This window comes from Homarus americanus, unplaced genomic scaffold (genome assembly GCF_018991925.1).
Source record: "Homarus americanus isolate GMGI-L3 unplaced genomic scaffold, GMGI_Hamer_2.0 scaffold21978, whole genome shotgun sequence".
NCBI classification, from domain to species: Eukaryota; Metazoa; Arthropoda; class Malacostraca; order Decapoda; family Nephropidae; genus Homarus; species Homarus americanus.
This window is the reverse complement of record NW_024725629.1, coordinates 33,497-53,993: the sequence shown is the minus strand read 5'-3', so window position 1 is coordinate 53,993 and position 20,497 is coordinate 33,497. Positions and strand designations below refer to the sequence as shown.

Genomic DNA, 20,497 nt, shown 5'->3' with positions numbered 1-20,497 from the left:
AATTTCGCGAGTTTTTAATTCAACGTATTTTATTGGAACACACACACAAAAAAATAAATACAACTTTTGACGGCGGAAACTTGAATTTCGACGGGTTTGAACGGCCCTCCAACTTGCAGACGACGTGCATAATCGTGTAAACAGCATCATTTCTCTTATGTACAAAAGATTCATTATTGTTTATTACTGAATGTCTTTTTTATTGAATTAATGTTTATGTGTGCAAAATTAGCAATACAATTCATTAATAATACGTAGAATATTAAAACACACGAGGAAATGACAGCATTGTTTTCGTTGATTACAAAACCAGTGACTGACTGGTTCTACATATAAAACTGAAGAAAATAAGACTTTGGTTGTAGGTGTAGTAAAATTAATATGGCTGTTTTAAGTAATGTTATTTAATGTTAATAAATGGAACGATAATGGTAAAGAAAAAGAGAGATCGCATATGTAAGTGCGCACACGTGAAAACATATCGTCATTACTTTACATAAGAATATGAAAGCAACACTTATTTACTGTTCATATATATTATAATTAATGTTTCTGAATTTGTTTTTATTGAATTAATGTTTGTGTGTGCAAAATTAACATTACAATTTATTAATAATACGTGGAATATTAAAACACACGAGAAGACGAGACGGCTGCTGGCATTGTTTATGTTAAAGCTTTTAAAACCAGTGACTCATTGGTTCTACATATAAAACTGAAGAAAATAAGACCCTGATTGTAGCTGTAGTAAAATTAATGTAAAAAAAATAATATGGTTGTTTGAAGTACAGTACTCCCTCTTTATCGACGGGGGTTACGTTCTGTAAACGGCAGTCGATAAAGAAACCGTCGATACCGTGATGGTTACGTAATTTTTCTAACTATTATTAGCATATGTTGAATAAATGTACCTTTAAGCATTAATGCGTTTCCTTTACACATAACCTTAAATAATAGTGTATAAATAATAATATAATAAGTGGACAAAAATACTAGCAAACTTACGATTTCATTTATTGAAGTGAACATCGGTCCTTACAGTAAACAAAACAGTGTACAGTACAGTAAAAGTCCAAAAATCCGGATGCCCAAGGCAAATTGTTTACCATTTATTATTACAACACTTTACACTGAAACGCGGGTAGTTTCAACAAAAATATTGTATATTTCCATTCAAGTATTTATTCAAGTCAATTAGGAGGGAATATTATTGTAATACAACAGTTTTTTAACTAAACCATTCGAAAAGTGATTACGGTAACATCTTTTGAACGAAAGAAAGCGCAAGTCATTGTTTTCGTCACGATTTGATCCCACTTTCCACTGTAATACATACGTCATTTCAACAAAAATATTACATTTCCGTGAATGTATTATATCAAGCACAGTATGAATAGAATATCATTGTAATATAACAGAATTTTAACCGAAAACTATTAAAAAAACGAGTAACATCTCAAGAACATTGGAAGGTTAGGTAAAGTCTTTTGTTTTCGTCATGTATTTTATCCTATTTTACATTGAAATACGTCACGTTTCAGCAAAACTACTATTTATTTCCGAGAATATATTCATTCAGGCGCAGTTTAGGTAAAATATACGTGTGATGTAATAATTTTTTAACTGAAAACGATTCGAAAAACACGTGTACCCTGTAGCCCTGTTCAAGGAGAGGACTGGGAGAAGCTGTGTGGTGCTGCAGACGATGACAAAGAAAATGATTTTGATGGATTTTAATGAAAATATTCAGAAATATGGTATCGTAATATTTATTCAAGTCAATTAGGATATTATTGTAATACAATACAACAGTTTTTTAACTAAACCATTCGAAAAGTGATTACGGTAACATCTTTTGAACGAAAGAAAGCGCAAGTCATTGTTTTCGTCACGATTTGATCCCACTTTCCACTGTAATACATACGTCATTTTAGCAAAAATATTACATTTCCGTGAATGGATTATATCAAGCACATTTCAAAATAAAAATCCGGCTAAATAATCCGTCGATAATCGAAACCGTCTATAAAAAATCCGTCGATAAAGAGGGAGTACTGTACCTGTAATGTTATTTAATGTTAATAAATGGAACAATATAAGTAGCTAACCATTAATGGTAAAAGAAAAGTGAGACTGCGTGTATGTAAGTGCACACATGTGAAAACATATCGTCATTACTCTACATAAGAATATGAAAACACTTATTTACTGCTCATATATATGGAAGGGTTAAATGTTGTACTCTGTATAGACAAGCAGAGAGAGAGAGCAGCCGAACTGCCGGATGTAAAACAAACCTTAATTTCCCGCAGCTTTGTTGTTGTTGTTTTTTACGGGGAGTAGCCTACCCGGGCATAGGTCACTGACCCACGTTGGGGCCTGAGGGGCAAACATTTAATACTCCTGTAATAATAATAATAATTCAGATAAGTTAAAAAAAAAAAAAAAGAAGAAGAAGAAGCAAGCTGCCTATCTACCTATTGGACAAACTAAAATCGTTCCGGACCACAGAATGCCGGACTAGAGAGGTACAACCTGTAGTTTTATGTGTATATTTACCCCATACTGGTATAGTTTTAAGTGTATATTTACCCCATACTGGTATAGTTTTAAGTGTATATTTACCCCTTACTGGTATAGTTTTATATGTATATTTACCCCATACTGGTATAGTTTTATATGTATATTTACCCCATACTGGTATAGTTTTATATGTATATTTACCCCATACTGGTATAGTTTTATATGTATATTTACCCCATACTGGTATAGTTTTATATGTATATTTACCCCATACTGGTATAGTTTTAAGTGTATATTTACCCCTTACTGGTATAGTTTTATATGTATATTTACCCCATACTGGTATAGTTTTATATGTATATTTACCCCATACTGGTATAGTTTTATATGTATATTTACCCCATACTGGTATAGTTTTAAGTGTATATTTACCCCATACTGGTATAGTTTTATATGTATATTTACCCCATACTGGTATAGTTTTATATGTATATTTACCCCATACTGGTATAGTTTTATATGTATATTTACCCCATACTGGTATAGTTTTATATGTATATTTACCCCTTACTGGTATAGTTTTATATGTATATTTACCCCATACTGGTATAGTTTTATATGTATATTTACCCCATACTGGTATAGTTTTATATGTATATTTACCCCATACTGGTATAGTTTTATATGTATATTTACCCCATACTGGTATAGTTTTATATATATTTACCCCATACTGGTATAGTTTTATATGTATATTTACCCCTTACTGGTATAGTTTTATATGTATATTTACCCCATACTGGTATAGTTTTATATGTATATTTACCCCATACTGGTATATATGTATATTTACCCCATACTGGCATAGTTTTATATATATTTACCCCATACTGGTATAGTTTTATATGTATATTTACCCCATACTGGTATAGTTTTATATGTATATTTACCCCATACTGGTATAGTTTTATATGTATATTTACCCCATACTGGTATAGTTTTATATGTATATTTACCCCATACTGGTATAGTTTTATATGTATATTTACCCCATACTGGTATAGTTTTATGTATATTTACCCCATACTGGTATAGTTTTAAGTGTATATTTACCCCATACTGGTATAGTTTTATATGTATATTTACCCCATACTGGTATAGTTTTATATGTATATTTACCCCATACTGGTATAGTTTTATATATGTGTATCATTGCCAGAATATCCTATTAATAGATGTAAATTAATGGTGTATTTTTCCTGTGCATTCTAGGCAGTTGGGAAGATTGACTCAACTACCTGGTCATCATCTGTTTTCTCAACAACAAATATAACCTGCCAGAGACAACCCCATGTTGATACAACCTGCCAGAGACTACCCCAGGCTGATATAACTTGCCAGAGACTACCGCCTGATATAACCTGCCAGAGACTACCGCCTGATATAACCTGCCAGAGACTACCTGAGGCTGATATAACCTGCCAGAGACAACCCCATGTTGATACAACCTGCCAGAGACTACCCCAGGCTGATATAACCTGCCAGAGACTACCTGAGACTGATATAACCTGCCAGAGACTACTGCAGGCTGATATAACCTGCCAGAGACTACCCCAGGCTGATATAACCTGCCAGAGACAACCCCATGTTGATACAACCTGCCAGAGACTACCTGAGGCTGATATAACCTGTCAGAGACAACCCCATGTTGATACAACCTGCCAGAGACTACCCCAGGCTGATATAACCTGCCAGAGACTACCTGAGACTGATATAACCTGTCAGACATTACCCCGGGCTGATATATCCTGCCAGAGACTACACAATGTCAAGCAGAGAAAAAAAGTTATCCTGTGAGGAATGTGGCCAATGGTTTTTCCTAAAGTCTACTCTTAAGAAACATTTACTCATACACAATGGTAAGAAAGATGTGGAATGTGATGAATGTGGGAAACATTTCTCACGTAAGCAGGGTCTCAAGAGGCACATACAACTTGTACACAAGGGTGTAACAAAGTTCAAATGTGATGAATGTGGGAAGCATTTTGCACAAAAGAGTTACCTCAGGACACACAAGCTTGGACATAGTGGTATAAAAGAGTTTCAATGTGACATTTGTGGAAAACATATTTCAAGTAAAAATTATCTAAAGTCACACATACTCTTACACAGTGGTAAAAAAGAGTTTCAGTGTGATGAATGTGGGAAACAATTTGCTCAAAAGGTTGGTCTTAAGGCACACTCATCTGTACACAATGGTATCAAAAAATTTGAATGTCCTGAATGTGGGAAACATTTTGCACAAAAGTGTGATCTCAATAAACACATGTTTGTACACAATGATATCAAAACTTTGGAATGTGATGAATGTGGGAAGTATTTTGCAAAAAAAGGTGATATCAGTAGACACAAACTTATGCACAGTGGTCTCAAAAAGTTTGAATGTGATGAATGTGGGAAACATTTTACACGTAAGAGTACTCTCAAGATGCACATACTTGGACACAGTGGCATAAAGGAGTTCAAATGTGAGGAGTGTGGGAAATGTTTTTCACGCAAGAATGAAATCAAGATACACATACTTAGACACTATGGTATAAAAGAGTTTGAATGTGAGGAGTGTGGGAAACATTTTGTAACTAACAGTGATCTCAAGAGTCACATGACTCTCCACAGTGGTAAAAAAAAAATTAAATGTGAGGAATGTGGGAAATGTTTCTCCTGGAAGCGGTCTCTCAGAGCTCATAAACTTGTGCATGAAAAATGTAAACAGAATTCAATGAATGCTTGAATGGCTTTAGCAGAAGGTAAATGTAATACATAAACTTGAATACAGTGATATACATCAATATAAAACCACCTGAACAAACTCTATGAATGTAGAAAAAATAAAGAGAAGTGCCACTTTTCTAGATATTAAACAGTAATTATCTGCTCTTAAGATGTAAATTTCTTTTACCGTGGCCTTAGTACTTTACCATGACATGAAAGAATATTTTTTTAAATAAACTTGTGTTAGTTGAGGTGTATTCTGAGTCTAGTAGAACTTGCACAATAATTTTGTTAACAAGTAATGGTCACAGGTAGACCCAGCCATGTTGATGCTGTTGACTTCAGTCATGTCCTGTTGCCACTTAAAACTTTGCATTATATGACAGTTAAACACTTGCCCACCACCACTGGTTGAGCCTTTCCAGTGAGTCTGTGGATTCATATATAAGAGCCCTGATGCCTTAGAGGAGCAGCAGTAGGTGTCCAGCTACCAGTAAGATTTGTGCTATGAATAGAATGTTTACCGAAGGGATCAAGCACCAATGTAAGCAAAATATGGCTCTAAGTTTGATTGTCATAAAGGAGAAAGCTAAAAAATCCAAACCTCAAAAGTACATAATGCTCAAGAAGCCACAGGGTTTAGATTTATAATTTGCACCAAGATTTGGGCATAAGTTTATGATTTTGTCCAATCTTAAACTCTTTTGTGAATTTATATGTACAGTATATAATGTATAGAATAATTCAATTGCAGGTGAACCTTGATAACCGACATCCCGTTGTCCACTGATTCACATAACCGACAATTTCATATAGGAAAAATACCCTGCAAGTTTCGTTGATACCCCAGAGATCCGACGATTGGCAGTGTTGGTCTGGTGTGAATTCTTGCCACCAGAGTGCTGTACGCACTGCCTCACACTCATTCCCGCCATCTTTGCTCTTGTTTACACATACTATGTGTCTCTGACTTCGTGCTTTTTATTTTTTCCTACTTAGTGTGTTACTCAATCATGCCTAAACACCCCAATGATAGTTCCTCTTGTGCTGGAAAACTTTATGTGATGTGATAAGTGTAATAAGAGTGGTGATGGACGAGCAAAGTGTGGTAGAGTTGAACTTGCTACCCTAGACTGTCTCTACCATCCTCAACACAGGAACCGCATTTTCCGGCAAATAAGATGCATCACCGCATAAGATGCACCCTTATTTTACAAGGATATTTTGTGGATATTTTTTTTTTTTTTTTTAATGCTTTGTCACACAATTATTAAAAGTGATTTTATAGTGGTTTTGTAGGGGATAACATATGATTTTGTCCAAGTAAATACAATATATACTGCAATCAAGTAGGAAATCATATATAGTTACATTATGCTAACCCAACTGTACCTCTGATCAGAGCAGCTGTGTGGCTTGTTTATATTTTGGTCAAGAGAATTACCTACAGGATGTGAAACTCGTATTTTAGATGAGATGTTTTGTGGTGCCACGATTGGCCACCAGGGTGTAGCACCATCGCTATTGTTTTGGCGTCATCGACTCATTGCAAATGGCTGATTGGCGGCTGAACTTTCTGTTAACATTTCTTGAATCTTTCTAGGGGCATTTTTCATGTAGATAATAAACAAATGTTTCTTAAAGGCAACACAGTCATTAAATAATGTAAGACATGTATCTGTTGTGGGTTACGTATGCTGGGGAAGGAGGTACAGTGAGATGATGTGAGCTTCCCTCTGCTGTTAAGTCAATATAAGCCATTATTTATGTCTATGGCAAATTTGCCATAAGTTTGTGATAATTTGGCTTGTTATTCAGTACAGTATTTTATTATTAGTAACATAATTTTTTTGCTTAGTGGACAACTTCTCGCCCCAGACTCTCTGGCTAGGCACCTCCGCCTATGATCCTCGGCCTCCCATCCGTAATACGGGCGCATTAGACGCAGAGTGATTTGTGAGACATTTAAAAAAAAATTATGCATCATACGCCAGCAAATACGGTAGATAACTGTCTCAATTTATGCCTTACATTGCTTATTTAAGGCTTATTATGCTTGCATTATATGACTGCTTTATTTTCTTGCTTGGCAGTGTACAGTACAGACATAAGTCAAGGGTAGATGGAAATTGAATTTGTTATATTCTTATGGGACCAATTGCTTCAATAACTCTTGATTCACTAACCAGTGACTTTTTCCTGTCCCTATATGCGTTGGTTATCAGGGTATGCCTGTATAAGTACTGTATAGTTGTGGAGCGTGGCTGTGTGTGTGTGGGGGCACAATCTCGCATCGTGTCTTGTTGAGTCAAAATCACCATTGAATAATACATAATGGTGATGTTACACAACCTAACATCTCATAATAAATCATTCTTGATATTTATATTTTATTTATCTATCATTGTGTTTCTTTGTATTATCTTTATATGTATTGTTTATTGTAAAGGCCTGGGACTTAGGTATAGAAATCCCTTACCAGATTAATCAGGATCTTAATAAAGGAAAGTCAAGGACCATGGTTTTATGTGGAATAACAAACAGCCGTTTGAGATTGACATCTCTTTACTATAAAAAATATAACACAAAACTCTGACACCACTCAACAAACATCAAGTAACAATTACGGGAGTCAAATAATTAATGCAGTAAACAGTTAATGGAGTCAAACAATTAAGGGAAGCAAACAATTAAAGGAAGCAAACAATTAATGGGAGTCAGCAATTAATTGAATCAATCAATTAATGGGAGTCAACTGATAGAATCAAACAATAAAAGGGAGTCAGCATTTAAAGGAATCAAACAATGAACTGATAGTTCCTAGGGCAGTGGCCCTGGGGAAGGTTCCAGAACACACTGATCCACTCTCAGGGGGAATCGTCCGTCCAACTCCTCACCCGAGCGACAGCGGCTGATATGTCTTGATACAGCAGATGAAACACCGGGGCACAGACGGTGGAGAGGTGCTGGCGATTGTGGCGGCTGCGGTAGTGGTTTGGGGTAGGTGTCCGGAGATTAACAGACAAATTGTGAAGGTCTGGGAAAACAGCCCACAAGTCCAGGACCTATGATGAGATCACAGCCAGAATTTGACGAACAGCGGGGTAGATAGACAGTGACTGTATGACGGCTGGGGTGAATCTCCCATTGACACTGGTAGCAGCGAACCACCTCCACCTCCGTCCAACCCTCCCCAAGTGGGGGTCGCGCCAGCAAACAAGAGAGTTAGCAGCGGTAACGAGCAGGAAGGTCGTTTCCGCCCTTACATTTATAAATGCCATTTATAAGGAATTTTTTATGCAAAACTACAATCTAGACTCCATACCACTCAAAAGTTGGTAACTTTTATAATTCCACACACTGCTTGGACCTCAGGTGTTTGGAATTTGAGCTTTGTATTAATTGAACTCGACAGGTGTTCACTTAGCATGATAGTCTTTAGAACTGTATCTGTGGTGTTACTGGGGAATAGCTCTATCTGCTTTTAGGGTAGTGACAGTTTATATTATTTTAACTTTACCATTGTTTTTAATTTGTCATTAAGTTATGTGGTAAATATGTTTATATGTTGATAATGATATGCGCTCTTCCCTCTTTTGTACATATAATGATTATGTATTGTAATAAATCCCTTTGTATACAATGTGGCTTTATTAATACAGTGATATCTTCACTAGCCGAAATTCCTCGGACTTGGAACTCTCCGATAGCTGGAATTGAAATTTTCTCGAAAATCTTTCTTAAAGCCGGAATTTTCCAGAAAAATCCGGCTTTGGGAGCGATTTTCTGAGGGGCACATATTTAGGGGAAAAAAAATTCCCAGTTCCCAGAAAATTCCAGGGGTGGGGGAGTTTTATTCCAGGTTTGAGAAATGAAAATTAGGTGAATTTTCCGGAAATTCTGAGAAAAAATTTCCAGTCCCTGGAAAATTCTGGGAATGGGGGATACCTGTACAGTAAGTCATCGCTTAATGTCGGGGTTACGTTCCTGAAAATGCGACGTTATATGAAACAAAGTTAAGCTGATCAATTTTCCCCATAAGAAATAGATAAAATACAGGAGTTATGTTCCTGAGCCTCCCTTTGCCCCGTGAAATACATTACATATACGGGTAATCATTGCCATTTCTATAGAAAATAGTGCATGCATATACAACTACTGTACTAAGTTTGTATGGGTACTCACTGATGGGCCGAGGTGGTAGAGCGAGTGTGTGGTGGGTAGTGAAGCAAAAGGAGAATGACAGGAGCGGAGGAGGTTGGTGAGTCACTGAGACTTCGGCTGCCTCCTGCGCTGACTGGGGTTCCTCCGCCGCTGCTTGCTCCTCTTCCATTGTTCTTTGCTCCTCCTTGGCATCTGTGTGCTCTTCCTTGGCTGCTGGCTGTTGTGAAGAAGCTGCTTCTGCCGTCCCGCGACAAAAAAATAAATTCACTGTTGACTGCTTGGTGCTTCTCTTCTTCTCCTTATACATCTCAGTGTAACAACCAAGACTTCCTTCAATGCTGCGTTGAATCTTTGAGCTACGTTCTCTGTTTAGGTCGTCATCTCCAAGGATTTGCATTGCTCTGGAACATGTTGAACGCTTCTGCCATCCTCTTGGTAGTTAGCGATTGTTGGGGTTCTTCTTCGTCGTCTTCATCTTCAATGGGACTCTGTTCTGTTAGTTGTTGCAAATCCTCATTGGTGAGCTCTTCTGTATGGGATGCCTGGATGTCCTCAATATCCTCTGATTCCAGCTTATTAAAGCTTGCCTGTTTAGCCAAGCTGAGGATATCCCTATTCACAGGTAGGACTAAGTCCGTGAATCCCGTAAAACTGTTGACGCACTCGGGGCCACAGTTTATGCCACACACCATTCAGGCAACTTTCTGAAACCTCTTCCCATGCCTTGCCAATGTTGTCAATTGCATGAAGAATGTTGAAACCACACCAGTATTCTTGGATCGTAGGTTTATTATATCTGTAGCCTTCGATCAGATGGGCCAAGGTACGGCTTAAATACCAAGTCTCTCCTTGACTTACGACGGGGTTACGTCCCGACGACCAGGTCGTAAATTGAAAGAGCGAAAAATAATACTGTACATAGAAATTCTAAAATGAAATACAGTACAGTAAAAGTATAATCAATAATGAAAAATGAATAAAGAGTTACTGTGAACTTACCTTTAATGTAGTCAGCTGAATGCACACATGGCCTCAATAATTTTTTAATGAAGCATGTAGACTACATTAATTGGATGAAGCAGAGGAGGAGATAGGGCTGGGTGGGTCATTAAGTTCACTTTCTTCAGACAGGCTAACATACTTGCTTGTTGAAGGTATTGGATCATCTTTAGGGAATGAAGAGGCAGCAGTTGTGGGGCGTGAGGAGTCAGCAGTGGGGGACTTCTTAAAAAATTTCCAATTTAGACTGCACGGTTTGCCTTTTCTTTTCATTGTAAATCTCCCTGTAGCAAGCAAGTGCACTCTTGGATCAGTCTGTCAACTTTTGCAAAGCACTCCACATTTTGATCCGTTTTTTCAAACATTTGCATCCCCTTATTAATAGTAGCAAATGCCTCTGCCATTTGTTTCACTGAAAACTTTTTAGGGGGTGCAGGTTCTTCTACATTTTGTCTCTCTTCTTCCTCTGCAATTTTCTGTGCGTCCAGTTCAATAAGATCCTCGTTACTTAGCTCTTCTGCTACATTTACAACAAACTGCTTAACATCTTCATTATCAATTTCTAACTCCATCTGTTAACCCATCTGCACTTATCTTGTTACTAGTCTCAGAAATTGCTTCATCTTCATTAAATCCTTTGAAACTGTTCACATATCTTTTCAGTACCTTTTTCCATTTTCCATTCATGCACTGATCTGTAACCTCATACCATGCTACAGCTATGTTCTTTGTACATTGTAATATGTTGTAGTCCTTCCAAAACTGTCTGAGCATTTTCTCGCCTTCAGTAGCAGCAACAGCCTGAGCGAAGGTTGTACGTAAACAATACGCTTTGAAAGCAGCAATAGCACCTTGATCCATGGGTTGGATGATAGAGGTAGTGTTAGGTGGAATGTAGACTACCTTAACATCAGGGTGCAGGTCGTCCAGGTGTGGTAGGTGTCCCGGAGCATTATCTAAAGTTAATAAACTCTTGAACGCAACCCCTTGTTGCAGACAATACTCCTTGGCTAGTGGAATGAAACAACTCGGGAACCAATCCTCAAACAGTACTAGGGTCATCCATGCTTTCGTATTACTGAGATAAAACACTGGCAGTGTGTGCTTGTTGAAATGTTCAAAAGCCCTTGGGTTCTCTAAATGATATATCATGAAGGGTTTTACCTCGAAACCAGCTACATCCCCCCCCCCCCAACAGAAGTGTGATTCGGTCCTTGAATCCGGGCATGCGCTTCCAGAATAAGCCAGTTTCATCCACATCAAATATTTGCTCAGGCAAATAATTTCCCTCCACGATGACACGATCTAGCTCCTCCTTAAAAGCTTCGGCAGCACTCACATCAGCACTTGCTGCCTCTCCACTCACCTTTACACTGTGCAAGCTGTAATGGTTCTTAAACTTTTGGAACCACCCATGATTTGCTGTGAAGTTTTGGTCGCACTCATCTCCTGCCTGCTCTTTCAGACTTTCGAAAAGGCTTCTTGCCTTTGCCTGTATGGGTTGAAGGCTTAAGGGTACACACTTATACAGCTGATCTTCCATCCACATCACAAGTAATTTTTCCACCTCTTGAAGAGGACCTTGTCTTTTTTCGTTATTATTGTTCCCTTTATAGGTGCTGATCCTTTCACTACCTCTCGAATTTGTTCCTTGTCCTTCAAAATTGTTGGTATCGTCAAGCGAGAGAAGCCAAGGTCGCGTGAAATGGTTGCTACCGTTGTTCCATTTTCATATTGCATTACTGTATTGTTTTCATTTTCATCTAAAAAATAATTGACTGTTTCCTTTTCTTATCAGCACCACGAGAACGCTCACTTTTACGCTTGCCAGCCATTTTAAAGGGAATTAGAAACAAAAATTTTGTCAGTGCACAGCGCAATCACTAACACCAACGATGGCCAAACATCAACTGAGCAGGCTATGGCGTGGATACTGTACACCACGAGGCGGCCCAGCCCACGCTGTCCTACGTGACCGAAACGTTTCGGTACTATAAAATACTTAATTTGAAAAATATTTTATACAACCACGGCGGTCGTATGTCCGGGTTGTCGTATGTCGAGGAGAGACTGTAATATGCCTTGAATGCGGCTATGACGCCTTGGTCCATGGGCTGCATCAGTGCTGTCATGTTGGGAGGCAGGAATACAACTTTTACACTGTCATGCAAGTTGTTGAGATTGGGAGGATGAGCTGGAGCATTGCCAAGGATCAGAAGAATTTTGAAGTCAAGGTTCTCCTTGGCACAGTGTTCTTTCATTGCAGGGACCAAGTACACATTTAACCACTGGCTAAATATGGCAACGGTTATCCATGCCTTCTTGTTTGCCTTGTAAATGACAGGAAGGTGATCCTTAGAGTAACCTTTCAGGGCCCGTGGGTTAGCAGCACGAGAAATCAGCATAGGCTTCAGCTTGAAGTCGCCGGCAGCGTTCGCGCCAAGCAGCAGCTTCAAGCGGTCTTTTGCTGCTTTAAAACCTAGCGCTCTTTTCTCTTCCTTAGAGATATAGGTCCTCTCAGGCATTCTTTTCCAAAAGAAACCAGTCTCATCCACATTGAAGACTTGCTTCAATGAGTAGCCTCCTTCCTGGATAATCCGTTTGAATTCTGGCCGGCATGTCTTGGCAGCAATCGTATCTGAACTGGCAGCTTCACCAGTCATCTTAATATTGTGGAAGTTATAACGATGCTTAAATCGTTGAAACCGTCCTTGGCTGGCTGTAAAAGTCTCTTCCTTCGATCCTTCACCCTCTTCTGCCTTGAAGTCGTCAAACAAGGATCTGGTTTCATGCTGGATAACCATAAGGCTCACAGGGGCATTGAGTTGATTCTGGTCCTCCATCCACATTGCCAGCATCTTTTCCACCTTTTCTATCACAGTACTTCTAGTAAGAGTTGTTTTAGTTGCACTCAGAGAGGAACCACTTCCAGCACTAACCTTAATCTTGTCAGCGTTGGTCCGAATAGTACTCACTATTGTGGGGGTTAGACCGAGCACAGCGGCTATGTCCACAACACGTTCCCCTAATTCAAAACGGGCTAATACATCCATTTTCGTAGCCAGGGTAATGGTCTTACGTTACCTCTTCACTACACTAGCATCAGTAGCACATGATGGGCGCTTGGAAGCCATTTCGAATGGTTGAGTACAGTTTTAGAGCAAAAGCACTTAAGCACGCGAATGATGTGAAGTTCTAAAAAGACTGGCTCGGCGTTGCTTGGGGACGCTGTGACGTTCCGCGAGTGAGGGCAGCGCGCCGAGCCGAGAGAGCGTAGTGCGGCTAGACAAGGGCGGGTGATGTGCCGTAGAAAGTAGTCCATGACAACACAAAACCACATAGTATCAGATCACCGGGACGTTAAACAAATTTTTGATCTCTAAAGTTTGGCAACATAGTACCGAAACAACGTTAAGCGGGATGACATACAAGGACTTACTGTATTTTCTGGGTGTGAGAAATAATGTAATGTGCAATTTCAGAAACTTCCGAGAAAATTTTTCCGTTACCCGTTAAATTCCAAGGATGAGGGTTTTTTCCGCCTTTGGGAGAATTGTCTCGTTATCTGGAAATCTCTCATTCCTGGAAGTGCTCTGCACCAATTGTTCTGGCTAACGGAGGCTCATACCTGCAGTTTGACTTGAGGTTTGACGTAGTATTACTAGTACTACGTAAATATTGGTAGTAGTACAGTATTACTAATACTACTATGTGCAGTATTCTATGGCATCCAATAGTGTCCACCAACTGGGTGTTTTGTACAACCTCGCTGACTTAGTGGACAATTATTGTTCACTGTGATGTATTAACATGTAATGTACACTGATGTATTAACATGTATTGTACACTGATGTACTAACATGTATTGTACACTGATGTATTAACATGTATTGTACACTGATGTATTAACATGTATCGTACACTGATGTATTTACATGTATTGTACACTGATGTATTAACATGTATTGTACGCTGATGTATTAATATGTATTGTACACTGGTGTATTAACATGTATTGTACACTGATGTATTAACATGTATTGTACACTGATGTACTAACATGTATTGTACACTGATGTATTAACATGTATTGTACACTGATATATTAAAATGTATTGTTCACTGATGTACTCACATGTACTGTACACTGATGTACTCACATGCACTGTCCACTGATGTATTAACATGTATTGTACACTGATGTATTAACATGTATTGTACACTGATGTATTAACATGTATTGTACACTGATGTACTAACATGTATTGTACACTGATGTACTCACATATATTGTACACTGATGTACTCACATGTACTGTAATTATATAATATGTAATATAAATATTTCTTGGCCTCGTGGGTTACTTGTTAGTGCTGTCAACTACAAACCCATAAGGCACAGGTTTAGTGTTGTGGCCAGTCAGTGTTGTGGTGGTCTCCACATAATATATGTAAAATTATATTTAATAAAAACATTAAATGATCAAATATATACTTGGCTGCTCCCTAATGTAAGAATTATAAGATGGTGTCATTTAAAATATCTAAATTTAAGATATAAAGGTCAAAGGTTAATGAAATTTTGATACCAATATTGTTAATAAAATGTTTCTTGAAAAATTTCATGTTTTATTATTCACATGAAGATATTAGAATGAAAAATAGTTCTATTAAGATGGATTTTTATGTATGAGAGTAATATTTATGTCTGTCATCTTTATTTCTCTCCCATATTTATGTGGGGTGGATTAAAGGGTACAGAAACCTCTCCCGTATTTATGTGTGATGGATTAAGGGGTACAGAAACCTCTCCCATATTTATGTGGGTGGATTAAGGGGTACAGAAACCTCTCCCATATTTATGTGTGATGGATTAAGGGGTACAGAAACCTCTCCCATATTTATGTGGGTGGATTAAGGGGTACAGAAACCTCTCCCATATTTATGTGTGATGGATTAAGGGATACAGAAACCTCTCCCATATTTATGTGGGCGGATTAAGGGGTACAGAAACCTCTCCCATATTTATGTGGGTGGATTAAGGGGTACAGAAACTTCTCCCATATTTATGTGGGGTGGATTAAAGGGTACGGGAACTTCTCCCATGTTGGTGGATTAAGAGGCACAGAGGTGTAGGAAAGGTGTGGCAAGTGACAGTAAGGTACCGAGAAAACAAAGAGAAATACATTTATATACGCGGCGGTCAGAGCCAGAGTGATGACTACACCAACCCTGGGATTGTACCAGGGTTGCCAACTCGGATTTTCAAATGTCGCTAGGCTGGTACCTAAAAGTAGCTAAATGTCGCTAAATCTTCCATGGAAAGTCGCTAGCTATTATTCCCCCCCTTCAGTAATTTGATGCAAATTATATTTTCATAATGCCGACTATAATGGACGGAGTATAAATAAAATGCATTATGTAAAAATAAAAATATTATTTTTTTAGAGTTTAATGTGCACACTTACCTATTATAATTATTCAATATTAATTGCATCCCAGTCCTCTTCGTAGCCGTCGGCAGTGTGAACAACTGTAGAGCTGGAAGCATGTGAAGTGCTTGGTTCAGGTTCTCGTGCAGATATCCTGTAACTGTATGCCTCCACAGGTCGACTTGTGGGGCAACTGTATGGAGTCTATGGGTCACCCATGGTGGACGCGTATGAGAAGTTTGGAACCACGCAGGCTTGATAGAATTAATTCTATAAGATGTTTTGCTAATATTCTTTAAAATTTAGCGTATTAATGAAATTCATATTGCATATCTGACAAAAAGGTAAGTTACCCAGGTGCTACAAAGGCGAAGGTAATAGACAAATAAATGACGACACGGCAACATTAGCCATGGACGGGCTGACATCAAGTGATCAGGAAATAGACGTGTCCCTCCTTCTGTACCACGACCCGTTCAAATGTATTAAACTTTTCTTATTATTTATTGTCCCTGTAACCCCGTTGCTATATATTATGGCTCGAAATTAGGAAAACTGAGTTTTCATGGACAGTCCAAAAGTATCCAGAAAGTCGCTAGATTTCTGTGGATATCTCTAGATTTGCGACAAGTCGCAAATCGCTGTAAAATGTCGCTAGAAAAAAACAATAAGCTCTAGATCTAGCTACAAAATCGCTAAGTTGGCAACTCTGGATTGTACCAAGTACCAGACTTTGTTACTTAAGGAAGAGTATTGTTACATTGGCAGAATGTTACTCAAGTAGACTTAAAAGAATCCAAAGTTCAATGTACTTAAGTATAGGTAGAAAATTATCTCATTCATAAAGTACTCAAGTACTGAAAAAAAAAAATCAATAATCTCAAATGTTAAAATAAATCTCCCCCCCCCCCCGCCCCCAAAAAAAACCTATTTACCTGAAGACGAAAATGAAATCCACATAGCATTACACGTGTCTATTTGGAAATCTTTCTATCGAGATCAACCAATAATCATTTATCGAAATTATGACTGTCCAATCAGGATCTTTTAAGCCTAAATATAAGCCCAGTATGACCTACCGAAAAAGAATACATTCAGCCACTCTTCTCCCTACAATCCATCGCAGGGAAAGCGAATGGGCTGAAAATATATCCATCCAACACTATGATCACTTTCTTCCTTATCCACACAAGTATCGTTGACGTGGACGTATGGTCAGCAGACAATGTTCTCTGCTCACATTAGGTGAGGATACAGACCTATCTGGGAAATATCTGAGGCAGAGGATGACATGCACTTCTCTTCCTGTAAACTCTGTAAGTGTCCCAATGCTAATACTCTTCAACACTATTGCCTTGACTGCTCCACTGTCAGGGACCTCTTACCACAGGACTAGTCATAACTTTTATATGTCACCACCTACTTATTCGTAATAATTTAGAATTCTTGTACGCAACCCACGCTTTGGTGGGTGCTACTCCTACTTCCCATTGTCCTTAAATCATATCAATATTGTCTCCATATCACAAGTCAAGGTGTGTACTGCAAGACAGCTACCAATGTACAGTACAGTACTGTAGTATTAGTGTCAGACCGCATGGTGTTGTGACTAGGCTTGCCAGCCCCTGGGGTGTAATAAATTAATTATATAATAAACAATAAGTCCAGCATGACTAAACAGACGCTCACAGGCAGCAGATGCAGGTCGTGGGGTGTTAGGGTACATACATAAAGAAGCAGGTTACCCGCTTGCCGGCTTCCAACGCCTACCAGCGCAAGCAGTCAGAGTTGGTAGATGGACACAGAGGACACAGGTTTATCTGAGAGTTGTGGTCCAGTTGTCAAACAGTAAAGATGTCTGGCTCATTATCTGACGAGATTTTCTTTTTCTCGATAGTGCTTTTGCAAAAACCAAGAGGAAAAGAACTGGAATACATGAAATCAATCGATCGCAGTAAAGAAAATTATGGTGAATATCACCATCTTTTTAGTGAACTAAAAAGAGACCCATGGAGGTTTTTCCAACACTGCAGGTTTCTCAAGCATACAGGTGCTCAAAACCTCTACTTCCACCATGACAAAATATTTATAAAAGCACTCGCACAACTAGCACCGCCTCAACAACACATCCACCCACGTGGGCAAGTGAGAAAAGATTGTCTTGTTCATTCCGGTAAACATGTCAGCGTGGGCAACCAGCTGACAGGCTTCAACTTGCGTCTACTGTGTGCGGTCGCACTTGATAACGTGGTCGCACTAATGACGCTTATCAGTGCCGGTCGGCGCTGGTATCCCGCAGGCGGGAAAACTGCTTTCTTTCAGCCATTTTTTAAGCATTTGGGTTACTTATTAATACCCCGAAAGCGCCCTCCGAGCCGTAATTTAATGTTTTGAACAAATTTTTCCGTATTTGGTTCGAGTTACTATTAAATAAACTGAAATTATTATTGGAACATTTGTGATAAATCCTCGTGTGAGGTTAGTCACCTTGTGGGGTACGATATATTTGGTTCACACTCAGGATGGGATGGAGAAAGGAAACTCACAATGTGCTCTCTGTATATATATTGTATTGGATGTACAGTGCAGCTTGGTGCTAGGAAGTGGCAGCGTGGTTACAAGCGTGATGTAGAGAGAGCTGGTTGGTGAGGACGCTCAGAGGAGGACAAGCTTGTGGGTCGCCATGCTCGCCGGCGGGAGCGAGGGCCGCCAGGCAAGAGGAGGAGGAGGTGTTGCTTGCTGGTTGGTGTAGGTAGAAAGAGAGAGATCACCACGAGATCAGGTCTTATATAGCGGAGGTAGGCGTGGCTTAATAGTTGACCTCCGTCATGTAAGGCGGCACTGGTTGACCTAGACCACGAGGCATACACTGGGGAATTCGTGGGGTCGGCTACTCAGCGAAAAACAGCGTTTGTAGGGGAGGAATCCATTACAATATTCCCCCTTCCCTCCAGGCCGTGTAGGAGACTTGTTGTCTGCAGGGTTGCATGGCACATGTGAGGCAGAACGGGCGGTGCATGCCACATGTGAGACATAACGGCGAGGGTGTGGATGAGCCGGCCGCTAGGGGAGACAACTGTCTAGACACACGAGATCTGTGGGAGAAGAGAGGGAGAAGAAGGGTTTGTGGGGGTGATGAATGTTGTGTTTCCCTCGCGACAGGTACAGAGTCCTCAGATGTGCCTGCTAGGGTGTGTTGGCCTGGGTCAGGAGCAGGGGCTGTGCGTTAGGAAGAGGGTCCATGAGAGCAGCAGGGTGCATGACAGCAGCAGGGTCCACGACAGCAGAAGGGTGCAGGACAGTAGCAGGGGGTACCTGAGGGAAAAAAGAGGGGTGTGTGGGTCCGCACTCAGGCGCATGGGCGGCGTCGGGGGCTGGGGCTGCCAGGCAGAAGCGGAGGAGGGTCCAGGACAGTGGCAGGGGGTACTGCTGGGCCGGGGGCAGCGTCTGAGGCAGGACGGGTGTGCTGGGGTCGGTAGGACGTGGTACTTGGGGCAGGAGGAGGAGCTGGTGTCTGCTTAGAGAAGCAGTGCTGCTCTAGGGTGTCTAACCTGCGGTGTAGAGACAGTAGCTGTAGAGCCGATGAGAGCTGCCTCTGTGTGGATAAGCCAGTCTTCCATGTTGCTTGAAGACTGGGAGAGTGATCGGTTTCTCCTCCATCCTGTGTGAGTGCGAATCTCCGGGGATCACCATTTGTGGGGTACGGGTTGTTTGGTTCACACTCAGGATGGGATGGAAAGAGGAAACTCACAATGTGCTCTCTGTATACATATTGTATTGGATGTACAGTGCAGCTTGGTGCTGGGAAGTGGCAGCGTGGTTACAAGCGTGATGTAGAGAGAGCTGGTTGGTGAGGGCGCTCGGAGGAGGATAAGCTTGTGGGTCGCCATGCTCGTCGGCGGGAGCGAGGGCCACCAGGCAGGAGGAGGAGGAGGTGTTGCTTGCTGGTTGGTGTAGGTAGAAAGAGAGAGATCACCACGAGGTCAGGTCTTATATAGCGGAGGTAGGCGTGGCTTCATAGTTGACCTCCGCCATGTAAGGCGGCGCTGGTTGCTGACCTAGACCACGAGGCATACTCTGGGGAATTCGCGGGGTCGGCTACTCAGCGACAAACAGCATTTGTAGGGGAGGAATCCACTACAACCCAAAAGACTAATCCTGAATATTCTAACTAATTAGTAGGCAGCTACCAAACAGGGAGGTACTACCACCTGGGAAGATATTGGAAGCATAATGTGTTGTCTAATGGTAGACCCTGGTGCATGGCATCACGAAAATTGTGACCAAGTCCCAGCTTGTTGATCTGACTTTCTGCCTCATTTACACACAATTGCAGGGTCTCAATTGTTTCTCTTACTTTGACAACACAACATACATATGTCGTTTCTCACTCTTGAGTTTTTGTTCATTTTTGTATTTCTTTATGGCTCTTTATTATTATTAGCCTATTATTATTTTTATTATTATTATTATTATTATTTTTATTATTATTATTATTATTATTATTATTATTATTATTATTTTTATTATTATTATTATTATTATTAATTATTATTAATTATTATTAATTATTATTAATTATTATTATTTTTATTATTATTATTATT

At 39.7% G+C, this 20,497-nt stretch overlaps 1 protein-coding gene across 1 annotated transcript; it reads left to right on the top strand.

Moving 5' to 3' along the window:
• Positions 1 to 4,115: 4,115 nt before the first annotated feature.
• Positions 4,116 to 7,836, top strand: LOC121865263 (zinc finger protein 708-like). Its single transcript, XM_042364620.1, has one exon. The coding sequence runs from the start codon at positions 4,349 to 4,351 to the stop codon at positions 5,312 to 5,314; it is 966 nt and encodes a 321-aa protein (XP_042220554.1). The 5' UTR covers positions 4,116 to 4,348; the 3' UTR covers positions 5,315 to 7,836.
• Positions 7,837 to 20,497: the final 12,661 nt, after the last annotated feature.